This window comes from Pristiophorus japonicus, chromosome 22, assembly GCF_044704955.1.
Source record: "Pristiophorus japonicus isolate sPriJap1 chromosome 22, sPriJap1.hap1, whole genome shotgun sequence".
Classification (NCBI taxonomy): domain Eukaryota; kingdom Metazoa; phylum Chordata; class Chondrichthyes; family Pristiophoridae; genus Pristiophorus; species Pristiophorus japonicus.
Window position 1 is genome coordinate 39,843,077 of NC_091998.1, and position 24,088 is coordinate 39,867,164.

The following is a 24,088-nucleotide window of genomic DNA, read 5'->3' on the forward strand; positions in this document are numbered from 1 at the left end:
AACTGAAAGGTCAGTGTTCTGCTCGTTCTACTCCACTGCACAACTCAAACCCCTTCCCTTTTGCGCACCCGGGGTCACACAAGGTCAGATTTAGTGTCAGACATGATTGACAGCCAATTGTCTTGGACTCTGTTCAAATTATTTTCCCGGGATCAAGGTCAGGCTTTGTATTTTTCTTTAGACACACTAACAAGCAGCAAAATCCCGCGAAGAAACAGTCTGCACAACACCGAACACAGTTAAAACGTTTGGTTTGTGACAAAGTACAAATGGCATTTTCTCAACATTTTTCTTCTTTGAAAAACCCATGACAGACTACTAAAAAAAATTACAATATATCAAAAAAGTGTTTACAAACTGCAGGTCTAGAAGATGGCGTTAAAGTTGTCATTTTTGACGAGAGAAACACAAATAAGCCAAAATTTAAATGAGCTAATCTTACTGAGCCACAGAGTTCCCTGGGGAACAAGCCCTAGTAGCTAAAAGCTACAAGTTATGAACCGCTAAGAGTATGGAATGCACCTTTCTAATGCATCTACGTGGTTGTGAAAACGTGCTTTCACATTGCAGTAGTGCAGCCAATGGACGCCAGAAACCCATTTTTTATGGCTCTTGTGAAATGCCGTTGGAATCCATGGCTGTTTCTGGCCTGTATATGGTAAATTGGGGGGGGGGGGGGGGGGGGGGGGGGGGAGTGAATGGAGAGGGGTAGCACCGAGAGACCAGTACCGCACCACTCTCCTGAATCTGGCTCAATGTAAAAAGGACAACCCAATGTTTTATGTAAATATATACAATTGGAAAAGACTCAGCTGTCTGCCGAAACATTCAACCTTTAATTACATACACACACACACGTGTAAAAACTTCAATAAAAGACTTATTCCTCGGTAAAGCACCCTTTCCTTCTACTGTACCCCTAATCTACCATCTCAATGATGTAATGCAATAGCTTCTGTACAGCAGTCAGGGATGCCAGCAGTGAAACTTTTATTGAGAAAGCTCCCAGAAGTTTACATTAAAAAAAATTGAATTGCCTGTGATACTAAAAAAAGAGCCATGTGTGGGGTCCGCATCAACACATTCTCAGAGCTCGATGACCGAAAAAATCGTTGGTTTTATTTTCATGGTTCGAGATGTCCCTCAAACACCTCCAATATCTTCACAGCCTTGACACACTTCATTTAACAATCCATTGTGCCGAACCTCCCAGCAACACCCTAAGTTTTCCTTTGTCAACCAGTCTCAATTACATCAGGAGCCTTCTACCACAATCTTAGGTCGTTTGTCTTCATTTTGTTCACAGCACTCAACATTTTCTCTCCCCCATAGCGTGTGCTAGGGCACAGGACCACTGGTGGGTTGAGCCAGTGACTGTTGAAAGGCTACATGAAGCCCAATCACAGCCTGATCCTGTCCAAAACTTCTACACACAGTTCCATCAGCGGGGGCTTTGCTGGACATGGAGCAGAAACCCGAGCCAATGTTAACCGCCCAATCTATTGAACAATATCGATATACTGGACAATTTTAGTGCCTGATCTGCTGCGCTGGCTGAGGTTAGCCAACTAACCTGGGACCTCCTAGTTTTCACAGCATCATTTTACACCTGGTAGCGACCTCATCTGCCAAACCAAATGAGGCAATTTCGTAGAATTAAAATCAGCAAAACCAAACACAAGTTTTGACTGAGGTGTCGAAAGCTTCCAGTACTCTTAGGGTTAACTGGTACTAGCACACACGCACGTGTCTACAACACATTAGGAGAGAACAACTTCTTAAATTAGTGTTGGACTAATAATGGCAAATATCCAAGGCTTCAGACAGCTATGAACTTACACTACCAGAGAGCATCACCACCGTACAAACCAAACACCTCTTACACTTTTTCTTTCGGACTTCTGCTGATGTTCATTTATAAAATTGTTTTAATTTTTAAGAAAACAATTCAGAAAATTATAATTTGATCACAATATTTGCTCCCCCCACCCCACACATAGTATATATTATTTGAGGATACAGTAGATTGCAAATCATCCAACTTTTAAGTGGCACCAAGGTCCTCAAGAGTTTGTGGAATGCTAGTCCAGAGATGAGGTAGGGTACGTGTTCGATGCAGAATCAATACCCAGCAGAAGCGGCCTTGGTCCCACTGGTAAATAAAATAAAATGAAATAAATGAGGACATGCCCAGTCACAATAGAATATAATCCAGCTCCACATAAAAGCATCTTTAGTGCTCATCAGAGCACGGGAGATCCGTTCCAGCAAATTGATCGTTTCTCCATCTCCATCACTCCAAGTATCAGCACTGAGCACTCCCAGGGAGAAAGTTAAGGCTACATCAACTCTCGCTTGCCAATGCACATTAACCCCAATTTGAGAGAGACCAGTGCCAAGGAACTTAGCGTTTTATTTTTTAATATTTTTTTTTACTACAAGTGATCACTCCCCAAGGCAAGATGTACCATTGCCAGAAACAAAATCCAACTCTTTTTGCACAAACCCAGCAATGCTCAACTGGCGGGCGCGCGAGACGCAGGGCGGGCGGGCGAGACACATAAAAAATAGGTGCAGGAGTAGGTCATTCGGTCCTTCGAGCCTGCACCGCCATTCAATAAGATCATGGCTGATCATTCCCTCAGTACCCCTTTCCTGCTTTCTCTCCATACCCCTTGATCCCCTTTCGACGTAAGGGCCATATCTAACTCCCTCTTGAATATATCCAATGAACTGGCATCAGCAACTCTCTGCAGCAGGGAATTCCACAGGTTAACAACTCTCCGAGTGAAGAAGTTGCTCCTCATCTCAGTCCTAAATGGCGTACCGCTTATCCTAAGACAATGTCCCTGGTTTTGGACTTCCCCAACATCGGGAACATTCGACCCGCATCTACCCGGTACCGTCCCGTCAGAATCTTATACGTTTCTATGAGATCCCCTCTCATCCTTCTAAACACCAGTGAATAAACGCTCAGTTGATCCAGTCTCTCCTCATATGTCAGTCCAGTCATCCCAGGAATCAGTCTGGTGGAGCTTTGCTGCACTTCCTCAATCGCAAGAATGTCCTTCCTCAGATTAGGAGACCATAACTGAACACAATATTCCAGGTGAGGCCTCACCAAGGCCCTGTACAACTGTAGTAAGACCTCCCTGCTCCTATACTCAAATCCCCTAGCTATGAAGGCCAACATACTATTTGCCTTCTTCACCGCCTGCTGTACCTGTATGCCAACTTTCAATGACTAATGTACCATGACACCCTGGTCTCATTGCACCTCCCCTTCTCCTAATCTGCCACCATTCAGATAATATTCTGTCTTTGCTTTTTTGCCCCCAAAGTGGATAACCTCACATTTATCCACTTTATACTGCATCTGCCATGCATTTGCCCACTCACCGAACCTGTCCAGGTCACCCTGCAGCCTCCTCGCATCCCCCTCACAGCTCACACTGCCACCCAGTTTAGTGTCATGTGCAAACTTGGAGATATTACACTTAATTCCTTCATCTAAATCATTAATGCATATTGTAAAGAGCTGGGGTCCCAGCACTGAGCCTTGCGGCACTCCACTAGTCACTGCCTGCCATTCTGAAAAGGACCTGTTTATCACGACTCTCTGCTTCCTGTCTGCCAACCAGTTCTCTATCCACGTCAGTATATTACCCCTAATACCATGTGCTTTGATTTTGCACACCAATCTCTTGTGTGGGACCTTGTCAAAAGCCTTTTGAAAGTCCAAATACATCACATCCACTGGTTCTCCCTTGTCCACTCTACGAGTTACATCCTCAAAAAATTCTAGAAGATTTGTCAAGCATGATTTCTCTTTCATAAATCCATGCTGACTTGGACCGATCCTGTCACTGCTTTCCAAATGTGCTGCTATTTCATCCTTAATAATTGATTCCAACATTTTCCCCACCACTGATGTCAGGCTAACCGGTCTATAATTACCCGCTTTCTCTCTCCCTCCCTTTTTAAAACGTGGTGTTACATTAGCTACCCTCCAGTCCATAGGAACTGATCCTGAGTCGATAGACTGTTGGAAAATGATCACCAATGCATCCACTATTTCTCAGGCCACTTCCTTAAGAGCTCTGGGATGCAGACTATCAGGCCCCGGGGATTTATCGACCTTCAATCCCATCAATTTCCCGCCTAATTAGGATATCCTTCAGTTCCTCCTTCTCAGTGGACCCTCGGTCCCTTAGTACTTCCGGAAGGTTATTTGTGTCTTCCTTCGTGAAGACAGAACCAAAGTATTTGTTCAATTGGTCTGCCATTTATTTGTTCCCCATTATAAATTCACCTGAATCCGACTGCAAGGGACCTACATTTATTTGTCTTCACTAATCTTTTTCTCTTCACATATCTATAGAAGCTTTTGCAGTCAGTTTTCATGTTCCCGGCAAGCTTCTTCTCGCACTCTATTTCCCCCCTCTTAATTAAATCCTTTGTCCTCCTTTGCTGAATTCTAAATTTCTCCCAGTCCTCAGTTCTGCTGCTTTTTCTGGCCAATTTATATGCCCCTTCCTTGGATTTAACACTATACTTAATTTCCCTTGTTAGCCACGGTTGAGCCACCTTCCCCGTTTTATTTTTACTCCAGACAGGGATGTACAATTGCTGAAGTTTATCCATGTGATCTTTAAATGTTTGCCATTGCCTATCCACCATCAACCCTTTAAGTATCATTTGCCAGTCTATTCTAGCCAATTCACACCTCAAACCATCGAAGTTACCTTTCCTTAAGTTCAGGACCCTAGTTTCTAAATTAACTGTGTCACTCTCCATCTTAATAAAGAATTCTACCATGTTATGGTCACTCTTCCCCAAGGGGTCTCGCACAACAAGATTGCTAATTAGTCCTTTCTCATTACACATCACCCAGTCTAGGATGGCCAGCTCCCTAGTTGGTTCCTCAACATATTAGTCTAGAAAACCATCCCTAATACACTCCAGGAAATCCTCCTCCACCGCATTGCTACCAGTTTGGTTAGCCCAATCAATATGTAGATTAAAGTCACCCATGATAACTGCTGCACCTTCATTGCATGCATCCCTAATTTCTTGTTTGATGCTGTCCCCAACCTTACTACTACTGTTTGGCGGTCTGTACACAACTCCCACTAGCGTTTTCTGCCCCTTGGTATTCCGTAGCTCCACCCATACTGATTCCACATCATCCAAGCTAATGTCCTTTCTTACTATTGCATTAATTTCCTCTTTAGCCAGCAATGCCACTCCGCCTCCTTTTCCTTTCTGTCTATCCTTCCTAAATGTTGAATACCCCTGGATGCTCGTCACCCTGGAGCCATGTCTCCGTGATGCCAATTACATCATACCCGTTAACTGCTATCTGCGCAGTTAATTCGTCCACCTTATTCTGAATACTCCTAGGGCGCGCGAGCGAGCGAGACACAGAACGCGCGCGAGCGAGCGAGACTTTTTTTTATAAACTTGTTTTGAACCCATTTACCTCCTCAAATCAGAGAAAGTAGGCAAATAGTGTTGTCCAGCACCGACATCTTTCATCTTAACAGTGCAAAAATTCTCAGGATGCATCTGTCATCTAAATCTCTGCTCGTGCAAACTACACACCAAGATAAATTTGCCATTCACTTTAAGCCTTAAAGTAATTCCTAATGAAAACTAGTGGTGCAAAGACAGTTTAAAAAAATGTTGGTATCTAATTCTGCAAGACTTCAACAAATTTAACTTCAGCTCTTCATTGGTATAAAGCCACATACTTGATTGGGACACAAATCACTTTCAAATGCTGATTTTTTGCACAGATGTGTGCTGCAGATTCCTGGAGTTATTTCCTGTGCACTGGACTTGGACTGCATGATGCTAAGTTATTCCGTCTTGTGCATGCAGTCACCCGGTAGAAAATTTACTCCCGGTAACATATTTAAGGATATACTTGAATTGGAGGTGATCAGAGAAGGGTCACTAGGTTGTTTCCGGAGATGAGGGGGTAGACTTATGAAGATAGGTTGAGCCTATATTCATTTGAGTTCAGAAGAATGGAGAGGTGATCTTATCGAAATATATAAGATAATGAGGGGCTTGACAAGATGGATGCAGAGAGGATGTTTCCACTGATGGGGGAGACTAGAACTAGGGGGCATAATCTTAGAAGAAGGGGCCACCCATTTAAGAACATAAGAACATAAGAACGTAAGAATTAGGAACAGGAGTAGGCCATCTAGACCCTCGAGCCTGCTCCGCCATTCAACAAGATCATGGCTGATCTGGCCATGGACTCAGCTCCACTTACTCGCCCGCTCCCCAGAACCCTTAATTCCCTTATTGGTTAAACTATCTATCTGTGACTTGAATACATTCAATGAGCTAGCCTCAACTGCTTCCTTGGGCAGAGAATTCCACAGATTCACAACCCTCTGGGAGAAGAAATTCCTTCTCAACTCAGTTTTAAATTGGCTCCCCTGTATTTTGAGGCTGTGCCCCCTAGTTCTAGTCTCCCCGACCAGTGGAAACAACCTCTCTGCCTCTATCTTGTCTTTCCCTTTCATTACTTCAAATGTTTCTATAAGATCACCCCTCATCCTTCTGAACTCCAACGAGTAAAGATCCAGTCTACTCAATCTATCATCATAAGGTAACCCCCTCATCTCCAGAATCAGCCTAGTGAATCGTCTCTGTACCCCCTCCAAAGCTAGTATATCCTTCCTTAAGTAAGGTGACCAAAACTGCACGCAGTACTCCAGGTGCAGCCTCACCAATACCCTGTACAGTTGCAGCAGGACCTCACTGCTTTTGTACTCCATCCCTCTCGCAATTAAAACAGAGATGAGGAGAAATTTCTTCTCTGAGGGTTGTAAATCTGTGGAATTCGCTGCCTCAGAGAGCTGTGGAGGCTGGGACATTGAATAAATTTAAGATACTAATAGACAGTTTCTTAAACGATAAGGGGATAAGGGGTTATGGGGAGTGGGCAGGGAAGTGGAGCTGAGTCCATGATCAGATCAGCCATGATCTTATTAAATGGCGGAGCAGGCTCGAGGGGCCGTGTGGCCTACTCCTGTTCCTCTTTCTTATGTTCTTATGTTCTTATGACTCCACCTTCCCGCATTATCCCCACATTCCTCAAGTTCCCAAAAATGTATAAATCTCAGCCTTGAATATACTCAACGACTCAGCACCCGCAGCTCTCTGGGGGGTAGACAATTCCAAAGATTCACAACTCTTCGAGTGAAGAAATTTCTCATCAGTCCTAAATAGCCGACCCCTTATTCTGAGACTGTGACCTGAAGTTCTAGTTCCCCAGCCAGAGGAAACATTTTATCAGTATTAAACCGGTCAAGCCCCTTAAGAATTGTGTGCTTGAATTAGATCACCTCCCATCCTTCTAAACTCAAAACAAGAGCTTTGACCAGTCCTGCAAGTTCATACCTTACATTTTTCACACTTCATCTGCCACTGCCAAAACTTCTGTCTTCATAAATGGAGATCTCGATCTGCAAGAGCCAGGATTAAGGAAACAACATGGGGTATTCGAAGCATCAGTGGCACAGTTCAATGCAGCAGATTTCTTTTGTGGTCATTTGTAAATAATTGAATATGTAAAGAGAGAAATATTGATACAGATCCTGAAGCTTCGTTAATTTATCTGTGTCGCCAATTTTGATTCAGACTATAACCTTAGCTTCCCCAATTATCCTAATTGCAGCCCTCAAAAGTTTTTTTTTAATTTGTTAGCAAAACATTAATGAATATCAGAATTGTTTTTTTTGAGAACCCTCCCACTCTCTGTTCTACCAACAGGATTTCACAAACTCCCCAACAGCAGTGGAGGCAAATGCACCACTCAAGTGTACTGTGAAAATCAGAAGGTCCCACATGCAGTGCCTGGTCGATGGTGTGAGTTCATCTCCGGTTAGGCAGCAATTGTGCTGCAACCTGGCCTCAGCAGCCCTTGGCTACAGCACTAGCAAAGCATCCAATGCTCCCAAACAGGGAACGTGTACACATGTGGACATTGGGCGAGGACAGGAGCGGATTTTGTTGTGACGACTTCCATGGTCAAATTGCCCACTGATCCACACAACAAAGAGCCACTTGACTAAAGTATCAAAGGGCTGCAGAGGCCAGTGGAATCCCATCCTCGCGCGTAGAAAAAGTGAAAAGGGAAAGAGAGGAATCCACATATATAGGTATGACAAGAGTGCCACTATTCCATGTTCTTCACACCGATTCCTAACAAAGACCATCAGAAATATTTGCTGCAGAGAATTATTTATTCGTCAGATCAGCAAATATTGTTCAAATAGCGAGGGGCAGCAGTGACTAGAAAAGGAATTGGTGTCAGTGACAATGTCAACGAAATCGGGGTAGGTCCAATCAAGCTTTGTACGACCAGACACAGGCAGAGAAAGAACATTTTCATTGTTTGGAGTCCAACCAGGTCAGATCTAATTTCCCAAACAATTTTTCACTTGTACGGTTATTAGTGGCAGCTGCAGACAATCTGTAACCTATGTGGTTCGGCAAAAGTAACTGATTAACTGCCATGCCCCTCATTACACAGATCGAAGGGAAGCCAAGAAATCCACCATTGTGCAAGGTTAAAGGAGTGCGTTCTGCAGCCAAATGCTGAAAATGAAAAACTGAGCAAAATATGATTAATTTCAACGCATTGTTCCTTGTTTGGTTTGTCTTCAATACTTTTGGAAAGTTGACCGTGAATGTTGACTATCGGGCAAAAAGGGCTTGCAGCTGATGGCAGCCCAAAGGTCCGTGAAGGAGCATCACCATGCTACTTCAGTCACTTCTCACTTGTAAATTTATTATAAGCCTCAAGAAAGTCCAGAGATTGAGAGAGACAATGAGGGAACTATAGATCCAGAAGAGAAGTGGATGAAGGAATTCAGTTGAATATTCAAGTTTGCAGATGTCACTAAGTTAGGAGGCACAGTAAGTTGTGTAGATGGAAGTAGAACGTTACAAGGGGGAACGGGTAGACTATAAGTGAGTGAGCAAAGCGACAACAGATGGAGTTCAATGTGAGCAATTGTGAGGTCATTCACTATCGATCCGACAACACTAATTTCCTTCATGGAGAGAGACTCGGAGCAGTGGAAGAGCTCGAGGATTTCCTCCACTTGTGACCAGAAATCACAAAGCTACTGCACAGGTACAAAAAGTAATCAGTAAAGGCTCATCGCCTTCATCTCAAAGGGGGTTGGGTTTCAAAAAAGTGAGCAAATGATGCTTCAGTTGTACAGAGCCTTGGTCAGACCCCATCTGGGAGTAACTGCGTTCAGTTTTGGGCACCGCACCTCAAGGAAGAAAGGGTTACGAGGACACGTTGCATAAACATGCTATGTATTCCTTGAGTGTAGACACTTACAGGGTGCTCTAATCCAGGTCCTCAACCTGATAAAAGGATTCTATAAAAGAAAGAACAGATAAACTATTTCCTCTGGTGGGAGAATCAAGAACTAGGAGGTATATTCGGAAAATTAAAGCTAGGCCATTTAGAAGTGAAATCTGGATGGATTTTTTTTCCATACAAAGGGTAATGAAATATGTAACTCTCTTCCCCCTCCCTCCCCCCACCCACCCCAAAAGATTATTAGATAAGGATATCAGATGTAGAGCAAAGGCAGGTAACATCGAAAATAGGTGCAGCAGTAGGCCATTTGGCCCTTCGTGCCTGCACCACCATTCAATAAGATCATGGCTGATCATTCCCTCAGTATCCCTTTCCCGCTTTCTCTCCATACCCCTTGATTCCTTTAGCCGTAAGGGCCATAACTAACTCCCTCTTGAATATATCCAATGAACTGGCATTAATAACTCTCTGCGGCAGGGAATTCCACAGGTTAACAACTCTCTGAGTGAAGAAGTTTCTCCTCATCTCAGGATAAGGGGTAGGCCATTTAGGACTAAGACTATGTCCCCTGGTTCTGGACTTCCCCAACATCGGGAACATTCTTCCCGCATCTAACCTGTCCCGTCCCGTCAGAATCTTATACGTTTCTATGAGATCCCCTCTCATCCTTCTAAACTCCAGTGAATAAAGGCACAGTTGATCCCGTCTCTCCTCATATGACAGTCCAGCCATCCCTGGAATCAGTCTGGTGAACCTTTGCTGCACTCCCTCAATAGCAAGAACATCCTTCCTCAGATTAAGAGACTAAAACTGAACACAATATTCCAGCTGAGGCCTCATGAAGGCCATGTACAACTGCAGTAAGACTTCCCTGCTCCTATACTCAAATCCCCTAGCTATGAAGGACAACAAACCATTTGCCTTCTTCACCGCCTGCTGTACCTGCATGCCAACTTTCAATGACTGATGAACCATGACACCCAGGTCTCATTGCACCTCCCCTTTTCCTAATCTGCTGCCATTCAGATAATATTCTGCCTTTGTGTTTTTGCCCCCAAAATGGATAACCTCACATTTATCCACATTATACTGTATCTGCCATGCATTTGCCCACTCACCTAACCTGTCCAGGTCACCCTGCAGCCTCTTAGCGTCCTCCTCACAGCTCTCACCGCCACCCAGTTTAATGTCATCTGCAAACTTGGAGATATTACACTCAATTCCTTCATCTAAATCATTAATGTATATTGTAAAGAGCTGGGGTCCCAGCACTGAGCCCTGCGGCACTCCACCAGTCACTGCCTGCCATTCTGAAAAGGACCCGTTTATCCCGACTCTCTGCTTCCTTTCTGCCAACCAGTTCTCCATCCACGTCAGTACATTACCCCCAATACCATGTGCTTTGATTTTGCACACCAATCTCCTGTGCGGGACCTTGTCAAAAGCCTTTTGAAAGTCCAAATACACATCCACTGGTTCTCCCTTATCCACTCTGCTAGTTACATCCTCAAAAAATTCTAGAAGATTCGTCAAGCATGATTTCCCTTTCACAAATCCATGCTGACTTGGACCGATCCTGTCACTGCTTTCCAAATGCGCTGCTATTTCATCCTTAATGATTGATTCCAACATTTTTCCCACTACTGATGTCAGGCTAACCAGTCTATAATTACCCGTTTTCTCTCCCTCCTTTTTTAAAAAGTGGTGTTACATTAGCTATCCTCCAGTCCATAGGAACTGATCCATAGTTGATAGACTGTTGGAAAATGATCACCAATGCATCCACTATTTCTCGGGTCACTTCCCTAAGTTCTCTGGGATGCAGACTATCAGGCCCCAGGGATTTATCGGCCTTCAATCCCATCAATTTCCCTAACACAATTTTCCACCTAATAAGGATATCCTTCAGTTCCTCCTTCTCACTAGACCCACTGTTCCCTAGTACATTCGGAAGGTTATTTGTATCTTCCTTCGTGAAGACAGGACCGAAGTATTGGTTCAATTGGTCTGCCATTTCTTTGTTCCCCATTATAAATTCACCTGAATCCGATTGCAAGGGACCTACATTTGTCTTCACTAATCTTTTTCTCTTCACATATTTATAGAAGCTTTTGCAGTCAGTTTTTATGTTCCCTGCAAGCTTCCTCTCGTACTCTATTTTCCCCCTCTTAATTAAACCCTTAGTCCTCCTCTGTTGAATTCTAAATTTCTCCCAGTCCTCAGGTTTGTTGCTTTTTCTAGCCAATTTATATGTCTCTTCCATGGTTTTAACACTATTTCTTGTTAGTCATGGTTGAGCCACCTTCCCCGTTTTATTTTTACTCCAGACAGGGATGTACAATTGCTGAAGTTCATCCATGTAGAGTGCAGGTGCAGATCAGCCATGATCTAAATGAATGGCGGAACAGGCTCAAGGGATTGAATGATTAAAGCATCAGTCCAGCAATCCAGATGTTTTTCGTTCAAACTCCATGACAGCAAATCACTAAACTTAGCACCAGACAAAACTGTCCACGAAAGCTGCTGCGTAGTCACAAAAACCCGTTGTTGTTAAAAAGTCTCCAATCCAGACACACACTCCTGTGTAACTGATACACAGTGCACTCTCCCCACAGGGGCATGATCCAAGTCCAAAGAGCATAGGCATAGACTCACAGAGCCAGGGTGTAGGGATTCCTTACCGTACTCTGGGCAATACTCAAATTCAACCAGCTAAACCCACACAATTTTACCAGTCCTGAGCAAGGCCATTGGTTGGAGGAGTTATTGGAATACTTTTAGGAAGAATTCAGGCCCCCCTCATGGACACCTTCAGGTTGCACTCAAGACCCAGGTTGGCTCACCAATCACCAATGATGCGTTAGACCTGCCTGCATTAGTTTTCAGATCACCAATCTGACTATAGGGGCTGAACTGGCTTTCAAACGACATCACGAGGGCCAACGCAATACCAAAGAGATCGCACTTAAAGCCCCCCCACGCCCAATCCATTAAAAAGCCTTGCATTTATATAGCACCTTCACGACTTCAATGCCAAAGCGCTTTACAGCCAATGAAGTACTTTTGAAGTGTAGTCACTGTTGTAATGTAGGAAACACGACAGCCAAAATACACACAGCAAGCTCCCACAAACAGCAATCTGACAATGACCAGATTATTGGTTTTTCGGTGTTGGTTGAAAGACAACTGTAAACCAGGACACCAGGGAGAACTGAAGATAGTGTTATGGGATCTTTTACATCCATCCGAGTGGGCAGAAGCTGTTCATCGTCTCATCTGAAAGATGGCATCTCCGACAGTGCAGCACTCCTCCCAGTACTGCACCATAGTGTCAGCCTAGAGTGGGACTTGAACACTCAACCTTCTGACTTGGGAAGAGAGAATGCTACCAATTGAGCCACAGCTGACAAAAGATACAGAAGGAAGATAGTCAACATGATGGTGCTGTATTTTTCCACTGCCATTGGCAGCTGCTCATGATTCACGGAGAGTTGGGACCTGAATCCCCGGGGTGCACCGTTTTCCGGTTTTTATATTTAGTGCATCTACTGCCAGCATCAATAAAACCTGACTTATGCTTAGAGGCCCTTCTTGCATACCACACAGTTTTCTGCTCGTCTCTCGTTCTTCCTTAATGCCTTTCCGTACACGCCCATAACTCAAAACACACTACGTGAAAGAGCAGAGACCGCGAAATTGCTGTGGTATTTTTGTCAAATATTAAATAAATTCAATGTGTTGAACACGTCCCGAGTGTCAATCGTACTGCGACATCTGCGTGACGCACGCACGCACACACAACGCCTTTTCATTTTCCGACAGTGCACGGCAGCCATTTTGAAGTCTAAAGCACAAGATGATCCAATTGCTTCAGTCATCTTCCTAACCGTGTCCAATTCAGGCTCACAAAAAAAAATTAAAATCCCTGTAGTTACAGGCACATTGCCATAAGTAATTGGCATATCTCACCAAGACCAGCAGGGGTTGCAGAAGTAACTAACCATACTAAATCCAGCAAGTGAATTCCACTGGCAATATTTAGAACCACTTGCAAAAAATCTGCCATTTATTAAAACAATTAATCGGAATTCTCAGGGGGTAAGGGCATTGCACGAATTGTGCATTCCTGAACCACAGAGATCAGAAAAGGTTCATCACGCCGTTTAGTTCGCTGATCGCATCTGGGGCTTCAGGGCAGCGGAGACGGGATTCAAAGTGATTGTGCGTGGACCTTCGGCCGGGGCAAGATCAGGCTTGGCAGCAATGCCCGCCACAGTTCAAAAGCATGCTGACGCACAGATAAAAAATGGTTACTGGCAGAGGTCCTGGAGCCTTGCTAGCAACTGCAGAAATGTACCAGAACAGGAGTCACGATCTTCAGCAGAGGGAGGAAAAGGTGGGGGGGTGCTGGGGGGAAATAAAGTGAGCCATACCAAGTTGCTTTGCAACTGCAATCATGCAAAAGAACCTGCAGCTCAAGAAATCAGCGAGCAATACCATCGGCCATCTTGGCCTACACGCCAGAACTCTCAGCCCACATCCCAGGTCTTTGTTATCCCTCGCCTTCACTGCTCCCCTCCCCACTTCAACCATCCAATTGGTCTCCTCCCTTAATTCCCCTCCTACTCAGGTCCGCATCCTTGCCCCACATTCAAACAAAGTGGGCTCACGAAAATCTTTCTTGAGGGAGAGAGGGAAAGAGTGACAGTGTTGCCACCATCTCTTTTCCACAATTTGCTTGTGCACATCTAAAATACTTTCCACTAAAGAATTTTTTTTTTTTTTTAAATGTAAATTAAATTTAGGATACATTTTCTCAGGTTTTTAAATAAACTTCAGGGCTGTTAATAAATGCAAAGGTACCATTTAAAAAAACAAACAACAGTGCAGCCTTCAGATGGGGGTTTAATGAAGTCAAGCTGCTAGTGCCCGAGGAAGCCGTACCTCACCGAGACTGTACTCCAAGAGGAGGGGAAAAAGTAAAAGACAGTAAAAGCAAGGCCCATCCTCGCAAGCCTACTGCTACAATACTGGGAGAAACAAAGAACAGGTCTGATGTTTTAACCGTACGGTCACACATCGAACCGGAAATAGTTGACAATCTAGTATGAAGAGCAGGGATTAGAATGAAAATACTCATAGAAACATAGAAAATAGGTGCAGGAGTAGGCCATTCGGCCCTTCGAGCCTGCACCGCCATTCAATGAGTTCATGGCTGAACATGCAACTTCAGTACCTCATTCCTGCTTTCTCGCCAAACCCCTTGATCCCCCTAGTAGTAAGGACTTCATCTAACTCCTTTTTGAATATATTTAGTGAATTGGCCTCAACAACTTTCTGTGGTAGAGAATTCCACAGGTTCACCACTCTCTGGGTGAAGAAGTTCCTCCTCATCTCGGTCCTAAATGGCTTACCCCTTATCCTTAGACTGTGTCCCCTGGTTCTGGACTTCGCCAACATTGGGAACATTCTTCCTGCATCTAACCTATCTAACCCCGTCAGAATTTTAAACGTTTCTATGAGGTCCCCTCTCATTCTTCTGAACTCCAGTGAATACAAGCCCAGTTGATCCAGTCTTTCTTGATAGGTCAGTCCCGCCATCCCAGGAATCAGTCTGGTGAACCTTCGCTGCACTCCCTCAATAGCAAGAATGTCCTTCCTCAGGTTAGGAGACCAAAACTGTACACAATACTCCAGGTGTGGCCTCACCAAGGCCCTGTATAACTGTAGCAACACCTCCCTGCCCCTGTACTCAAATCCCCTCGCTATGAAGGCCAACATCCCATTTGCTTCCTTAACCGCCTACTGTACCTGCATGCCAACCTTCAATGACTGATGTACCATGACACCCAGGTCTCTTTGCACCTCCCCTTTTCCTCATCTGTCACCATTCAGATAATAGTCTGTCTCTCTGTTTTTACCACCAAAGTGGATAACCTCACATTTATCCACATTATACTTCATCTGCCATGCATTTGCCCACTTACCTAACCTATCCAAGTCGCTCTGCAGCCTCATAGCATCCTCCTCGCAGCTCACACTGCCACCCAACTTAGTGTCATCCGCAAATTTGGAGATACTACATTTAATCCCCTCGTCTAAATCATTAATGTACAGTGTAAACAGCTGGGGCCCCAGCACAGAACCTTGCAGTACCCCACTAGTCACTGCCTGCCATTCTGAAAAGTCCCCATTTACTCCTACTCTTTGCTTCCTGTCTGCCAACCAGTTCTCAATCCGTGTCAGCACACTACCCCCAATCCCATGTGCTGACATATCTATAGAAACTTTTACAACCCTTCTTAATGTTCCCTGCAAGCTTCTTCTCGTACTCCATTTTCCCTGCCCTAATCAAACCCTTTGTCCTCCTCTGCTGAGTTCTAAATTTCTCCCAGTCCCCGGGTTCGCTGCTATTTCTGGCCAATTTGTATGCCACTTCCTTGGCTTTAATACGATCCCTGATTTCCCTTGATAGCCACGGTTGAGCCACCTTCCCTTTTTTATTTTTACGCCAGACAGGAATGTACAATTGTTGTAATTCATCCATGCGGTCTCTAAATGTCTGCCATTGCCCATCCAGTCAACTCCTTAAGTATCATTCGCCAATATATCCTAGCCAATTCACGCTTCATACCTTCAAAGTTACCCTTCTTTAAGTTCTGGACCATGTTCTCTGAATTAACTGTATCATTCTCCATCCTAATGCAGAATTCCACCATATTATGGTCACTCTTCCCCAACGGGCCTCGCACAATGAGATTGCTAATTAGTCCTCGCTCATTACACAACACCCAGTCTAAGATGGCCTCCCCCCTAGTTGGTTCCTCGACATATTGGTCTAGAAAACCATCCCTTATGCACTCCAGGAAATCCTCCACCACCGTATTGCTTCCAGTTTGGCTAGCCCAATCTATGTGCATATTAAAGTCACCCATTATAACTGCTGCATCTTTATTGCATGTACCCCTAATTTCCTGTTTGATGCCCTCCCCAACATCACTACTACTGTTTGGAGGTCTGTACACAACTCCCACTAACGTGTTTTGCCCTTTGGTGTTCTGCAGCTCTACCCATATAGATTCCACATCATTCAAGCTAATGTCTTTCCTAACTATTGCATTAATCTCCTCTTTAACCAGCAATGCTACCCCACCTCCTTTTCCTTTTATTCTATCCTTCCTGAATGTTGAATACTCCTGGATGTTGAGTTCCCAGCCCTGATCATCCTGGAGCCACGTCTCCGTAATCCCAATCACATCATATTTGTTAACATCTATTTGCACAGTTAATTCATCCACCTTATTGCGGCTACTCCTTGCATTCAGACACAAAGCCTTCAGGCTTGTTTTTTTAACACCATTTGTCCTTTTAGAATTTTGCTGTACAGTGGCCCTTTTTGTTCTTTGCCTTGGGTTTCTCTGCCCTCCACTTTTCCTCATCTCCTTTCTGTCTTTTGCTTTTGCCTCCTTTTTGTCTCCCTGCATTGGTTCCCATCCCCCTGCCATATTAGTTTAACTCCTCTCCAACTGCACTAGCAAACACTCCCCCTAGGACATTGGTTCCGGTCCTGCCCAGGTGCCGACCGTCCGGTTTGTACTGGTCCCACCTCCCCCAGAACCGGTTCCAATGCCCCAGGAATTTGAATCCCTCCCTGCTGCACCACTGCTCAAGCCACATATTCATCTGCGCTATCCTGCGATTCCTACTCTGACTAGCACGTGGCACTGGTAGCAATCCCGAGATTACTACTTTTGAGGTCCTACTTTTTAATTTAGCTCCTTGCTCCTTAAATTCGTTTCGTAGGACCTCATCCCTTTTTTTAACCTATGTCGTTGGTACCAATGTGCACCACGACAACTGGCTGACCTCCCTCCCTTTTTAGAATGTCCTGCACCCGCTCCGAGACATCCTTGACCCTTGCACCAGGGAGGCAACATACCATCCTGGAGTCTCGGTTGCGGCCGCAGAAACGCCTATCTATTCCCCTTACCATTGAATCCCCTATCACTATCGCTCTCCCACTCTTTTTCCTGCCCTCCTGTGCAACAGAGCCAGCCACGGTGCCATGAAATTGGCTGCTGGTGCCATGAAATTGGCTGCTGCTGCCCTCCCCTGATGAGTCATCCCCTCAACAGTACCCAAAGCAGTGTATCTGTTTTGCAGGGGGATGACCACAGGGGACCCCTGCACTACCTTGCTTGCACTGCTCTTCCTGTTGGTCTTCCATTCCCTATCTGGCTGTGGACCCTTTCCCTGCGGTATGACCAACTCGCTGCACGTGCTACTCACGTCATTCTCAGCATCGTGGATGCTCCAGAATTAATCCACCATCAGCTCCAACTCCGCAACGCGGTCCGTCAGGAGCTGGAAGAGGATACACTTCCCGCACACAGTCGTCAGGGACACTGGAGTCGTCCGAGTTCCCACATGGTACAGGAGGAGCATAACACCCGACCGAGCTCTCCTGCCATGACTTAACCCTTAGATACACTTAAATTGGCAACAATTGTGCTTTTTCATTGTGCTTTTTGCTTTTTCATTGCCAAGTGTCACAATGGCACAATGAGCCCTTTGGTGGTATGATGTCTTGTTTTCATTAACAAAGGCTGATCATCATCAAAAAAAGGGCAATTGAACTGTATGACAGTGGTATTTTTTTTAAAAAAGTGATTGAAATGTTAAAAAAAATACATTTATAGGCAATTGATTGTGCGATTATCCCTGAATCCTGGGGGTCTTAACTGCTTCCACATCATTTAACAGCTACAGTACTGCGCGCATCCTGTCACTGCGCAACCTCATAATCTGTACACAGTGTAAGGCCGCAGATAGCCAGGAATCCAAGGCTGCACTACCATCCGTGAAAGACTGGGAGTGCCACTCTTTTAATTAACAGCCGCCAACAGTGCTGACAGCTCCTTCAGAGAAGCAATACATTTCCGCGGTAAATCAGGCACCACGGGGGAGTTCCCCACAGAAGGTCCACTTTAATCAACATCAACTGCCTGCCGACACGAGATATCATGGACTGCAGCAGCTCGAGATCTCCCCACGTTATTTATTGACGTGGCTCTGCAGAACGATTCGGGAGCCTGTCAGAGAAGCAGGCTCAAGTTCAGAATGTTCGGGGAAGCGGATTCGTTGCTGTCGCCCGTGCTTTGGAGTTTGCTTATGAAAGCAGGGCAACTAACAGTGCCACTCAGGGCTGTCCCCAGACACGGAGCCAACTCTCGCAGAGCGACAACTGGAAAAATTCCTCCTGTTAAATTAAGTAAAAACAAATTCTGTCCCTATTCTGAATGACAAGGGAGTCAAGGGTAATGGGGAATGGGCAGGGAAGTAACAGTTGAGGCCAAGATCAGATCAGCCATGATTTGATTGAATGGTGGAGCATGCGCGAGGGGCCAAATGGCCGACTCCTGCTCCTATTTCCTATATTCTGTTCTTATGTAAATTCAGCACAAGGATTTACCATTTTATACTAGAGGTCGATTTTTTTTCTCCCCCCCACCGCCCCAAGCAAAAATTACCAGAAGGAATTTCACCGCTCAAGTGACCAAACTGGACAAGTGCTCAGACAGAATTTTCTGACCACTTATCAAACCAAGGTTCATTGCGAGACAAGCAGGTGGTCTCAGATGAAGTTCTGGCTTATAATGGGTCATTGTATTCAGGCACATTGAAAAAGGAATTTGATAATTTATTATTTAAAGACTGCCAAGAAAGCAATCTACTTTGATTCTCCAATTAAGGTTACACAAGATTTCAAGAGAGGCGGAAGATGGAGCAGCCCAAGACTTCCACACAAAATTGCTTCAGCACATGCCAAGTTTTTACATTCATGCTTTATCACCTCAATGAACTTCCCAACTACCAAATAAAGCAGACTCATTTGAAAGCTATACATTACTCCTTGGTATCAAGAAGACTATTGAGGTGCAAACTTCATTTTGCTCCCAAGTGAGCTTACAAAGCAAGGTAATACATTTTCTTTAAAGTAGGTAAAGGCAACACAAACAGAACAAGTCTAGAGAGAGATTTGATTGAAGGCAGTAACTGAATGCAAATCAAAAGGTAGTTTGTGTAACGGCTGAGTCCAGACTTCTCATCACCATATTACTCTCTCAACTGAAGGCTTAATGTCGTCAACATCCGAATCAGCAGCCTCAAACTCCACCCTCTATAAACTCTACCTCATCCAGGACTCAGCAGCTGGTTTCCTACCCTGTACTAAGTCCCATGCACAGATCACCACCTCACGAACCTCCAGTATCTCCTCAATCCCTTCTCAGTGGACAAATTTTCATTTTGAAATTACTCGCTCATTCTTTCTCTGTCCACCTACGTACTTTAAAAAGGTGCATTTTATTTTCATGGCTTTGCTCCAACCTACATGCCCAAACTTTTCCATTGTTAGCACGGATCTCCCACTCTTCTGACTTCGGCCTAATGTGTATTCAACAATTCCCTTCCTTCTGCTCAAATGTTGGTAGCGAAACCTTCAGTTGGCACACCATGGTACTCTAGAACCTTGGTCCCAGGCTCCACCACCTCGCAACCTTTTTCTTCACCTTCAGAAGTCTATAACCTATTTATTGAACTGGGTCTTCATTCGTCCCAATTAACTTGTCTCTCACTTCCTGTGCATTGATGCCTTGTAAAGTGCCTCGGTAGGCTCATCAAACAAAAGGCACTATGGTCATATCCAGATCATTTTACACAAAAAGGAAGCACTGAGAGTTAAATTAAAAACTCGGGCATCTTACCACCAAGAAAGCTCTCGAGCACCTCCGAACTCCAGTTCAACAGCACAGAAGACAATGCAGGAGACCCATGACAGGGCTGGGAGAACATAAGAAATAGGAGGAGTAGGCCATACGGCCCTTCGAGCCAGCTCTGCCGTTCAATAAGACCATGGCTGATCTTCTACCTCAACTCCACTTACCCAGCCCATCCCTTGATTCCCATAAGTATCTAGAAATCTATCAATCTCAATCTCAAACATACTCAATGACTGAGCAGCCACAGCCCTCTGGGGTAGAGAATTCCAAATATTCACAACCAACCCTTTGAGTGAAGACATTTCTCGTCTCAGTCCTAAATGGCCGACCCCTTATCCCGAGACTATGGCCCCTCGTTCTAAACTCTCCAGCCCGAGGAAACAGCCTCTCAGCATCTACCCAATCAAGCCAAATGTTATATCCTTCAATGAGATAAAAAGGACTCCTCGCTCAAAGTAAATGACAAGGTCAGGGATCTAGCAAGAGTTTGCCCACTTGCCCTCTGCAGGTAACAAAATGTGTGATGCAGGGGAGCGTAAGGAGGGATTGAAAAAAAAAGGGAGCAAATAAATTTGTTTGACTGCCAGCATTCCATTACCTTCTCAAATCTCAGTTTCCCTCTAAAAACAGATGTTTATTGCATTATTTCAGGGGATTCTGGGAGGTGTTTTTTTTTTAAACTTCAACCATCTTGGTTACATGCAAAAGAGGGAGTGCTTTTGTCAAAGTTTAATCTTACAGGAAATGCAATTATTTCTGGAGCTTGAAACATGCTGGAGGCAACAGAGTAATAGCATTATGAAACCTTCCCGATTATGAGCTACGTGGCTATACAGGGAAGATAAACACCATTCAGAAGAGGTCAGCAGATGGATGAAGGAATAACAGATGCAAACCAGTTAAATCAAAAAGGATACAACTCTCAATCCTCTTTCAATTGGATCAACTATGACAAGGCCTCGCGGTGCATAGGTCTTCTCATTCTGTTCCTGGATGTATTTGGCAATCTTTTTCAACACCTGCAGACAAAAAAAGCAGCAATAATACACAGGAAATATATGAGGGGGTGGTGGGGGGGGGGGGGGTTCTGGACATGAATCTTTGTAAGCATCGCTTACTTTATAAAAAAAAAACCTAAGACGACGACAAGTGTATAATTTTGCATCCACCTGAATGTTGGGGGCATAAAGCTAAAATGGTCAAAGGTGGTACTCTCTCGCGTTCTTAGAATTTACAGCACAGAAACAGGCCATTCGGCCCAACTGGTCTATGCTGCTTTATGCTCCACACAAGCCTCCTCCTAGCCCTTTTCATCTAACCCTCTCCTTGTATTCTTTTCTACTCTCATGCGCTTGCATAGCTTCCCCTTAAATGCATCAACGATACACACCTCAACTACTCCTTGTGGTAGCGAGTTTCTCATTCTCACCTCTCTTTGGGTAAAGGAGTTTCTCAGGAGGATTTATTGGTGACTATCTTATATTTATGGCCCTGATTTTGGGAGCAGCAGAGAGCTGGGATCAGGTGATCAGCTCCTCCTCTCTACCATGGAAGAGCATGATGTTCAGGGAGGTGAAATGGGGAAAAAGGTGGCAGGGGAAAGGAAAGAATAAATGTGACCATAAATCCAGTTATACATTCTCTGAGAAGCCATTTGCTCAAAAAGTTATATTTTCTTCAGAGATGCTTCTTGCTTTTCCAACACACAATACAGTGGACTACACAAATCAACTCCAAATCATAACCTGGCTCACTGCATCTATTCTTGGGGGAGGGTTGTTTGGGAGAGTAGGGGGGCTCTGGTTTCTTTAAATTCGAGCACTAAGCATACCTCTGCCAACTTGTAATGTGCATTATCTGCTCATCACTGCTGCTGTCAGTCACTCTGATAATGAATGACAGAAAGGCAGCCAAGTTGGAGACTAGAGTCACTTCTCCCCTCCATTCTCCATACCTCGGACGAACCAAAGCTGGATCATTTTCCAAAATCAATAATATGTGACAGATATTCTCACTGGGAAGATTGTGTGACCAGTACTCGCTTACCTGCTTATAAAGGGAGCCCTTCATAGTTTAATTAGGCCCCTGCATACTATTGCAAGTCATGAGAAAGCTGCAAATTGATCGAATCAGTGCACAGTCAGTCAGATTTCATTCTGGTCAGTCAATCTCCGCAGTCTGAATCTAAGTTTCCATAACAATCTATGGAAGTCTGACAATCTCCACATATTTAGCAACGGAGTTTTAAAAAAAATAAAAAAATAAAATTTAAAAGACTACCTTCCCCAGTGATCTTCCACATATAAAGGATGTCAGAAATACTTCAAGTGGATAACTTAACATGCTTGAGAAAAAGAATGTTTGGGAATCATCCAAAACTCACGTTAGACCAAGGAAGCTTAGTAACGAGAGAGCCAATAGAGCACTGATATGTGAAGCTGTTTTACAGCTAAAATGGCAGATATCCTCTCAAAAGCCCCTTAAGCATATTTGGAAATAACGAACAGGAGCTGGCTTCATTCAGATCAAGGGCCAAAGTCGAAAGGCCTCAACATTGCCCTGCGCAAGACAACAGGGACAGAGATTTACAAACAAGTCGCCCGCCAACCTGCTTTAATACTGTTGGCCCATACCAGAGAAAACAAAAGTTAATACGACTAACATTGCAGAGTGCGCCAGGGCACCGCAACAAGGGTCTGCAAACAACAAAGGGCAGGAAACACACACTGCACACGGCGAATGGAAATAAAGTGCAAATGTTGGAAATGTGGAGTAAAGGCAGGAAATATGCAGCAGGTCAGTCAGAATCGGCAGAGAGGAGATAGGCTGACGTTTTCTGACCCACACCCAAATATCACCATTTCCCCCTCCCCCGCTCTTTACAGATGCTGATGGACGCAATACATATTTCCAGCATTTCCCATTTTATTTTAAACGTAACATAATGTAGTTCGCAGAATCTCCAGTAGTTACATTTACTGACGGATGTTAACGAGTAATATTACAGAACAACCTGCAAGAAATCCACCAGATTTTGAAAGCAAGTCGACCTGATAAGATTCCTGACAGTGACTCTGCTCCAGTCAATTGATTATTCAAAAGAAAATCATATACGATTCGCAACAGAAAATGCTGAAAACACTCATTAGGTCAGGCAGCATCATCTGTGGAGAGAGAAGCAGAGTTAACGTTTCAGGTCGATAACCTTTCGTCAGAACTGCTGAAAAAAAGTAGACACAAACGGAACACTCAGTTCTGACGAAAGGCCATCGACCTGAAACTATGGGCTCAATTTTCCCCAAGCCCGTTTTCTGGCGTATGGCCAGAGTTTTCTAGGCCAGAAATCCGACAGAAATATTTTGCCAAAGTTTCCCCGATCTATCATTCGAATTTGGCGCCGCGCAGCGTGTCCTGTCGTCTCGGGGGGGCGGAGCCTGCTGTCTGCGCCAAAAAAACAATGCAATACCTTCTGCGCATGCGCAGGAAAAAAAGTTACGTTTTTGACGCCATTCCAATGGACGCGCATGCTCAGTACAGCTCGGATTTGGCAATCAGTCATTTTTAAAGAGCCAGTTGTGTCTGTGAGAAGGAGTGCTGTGTGAGAGCATTGGAAAAAAATCACAGCTGCAGCAGTACAAGATGCAAAGCGGAGCAAGGACCAAGAATTTCTTGCTGGAAGAAGTGGAGGCACTAGTTAGTGCGATTGAGAACAGATAGCAGGAGCTGGATACCAGCAGATGTCACATAAAAGTTCCACTAAAAGAAAAGAAACGCTGGAACCAAGTTGCAGAAGATTACTGCGCAGTTGTGAATACCATGCGAGTGTAAAAAGAAATGGCAGGACTTTGGTCAAGCAGTTAGTGTAAGTAATATTTGAATTTATTCAATGCAGTTGTAAATGTGACCAGATGTATATGTCACGCCCAGCAGAAAGACACCCTCT

The 24,088-nt window shown here is 44.4% G+C and overlaps 1 protein-coding gene across 1 annotated transcript in view; it reads right to left on the minus strand.

The window, feature by feature from the left end:
* Positions 1 to 691: 691 nt before the first annotated feature.
* golga7 (golgin A7) overlaps positions 692 to 24,088 on the minus strand; it is a 42,394-nt gene continuing 18,997 nt past the window's right edge. The window contains exons 4-6 of the mRNA XM_070865947.1: positions 21,063 to 21,164; positions 7,423 to 7,487; positions 692 to 2,152 (exon numbers count right to left, since the gene is read on the minus strand). Coding sequence (XP_070722048.1) covers positions 7,440 to 7,487; positions 21,063 to 21,164 — 150 coding nt within the window. The 3' untranslated portion in view covers positions 692 to 2,152; positions 7,423 to 7,439. The remainder of the gene's footprint in view (positions 2,153 to 7,422; positions 7,488 to 21,062; positions 21,165 to 24,088) is intronic.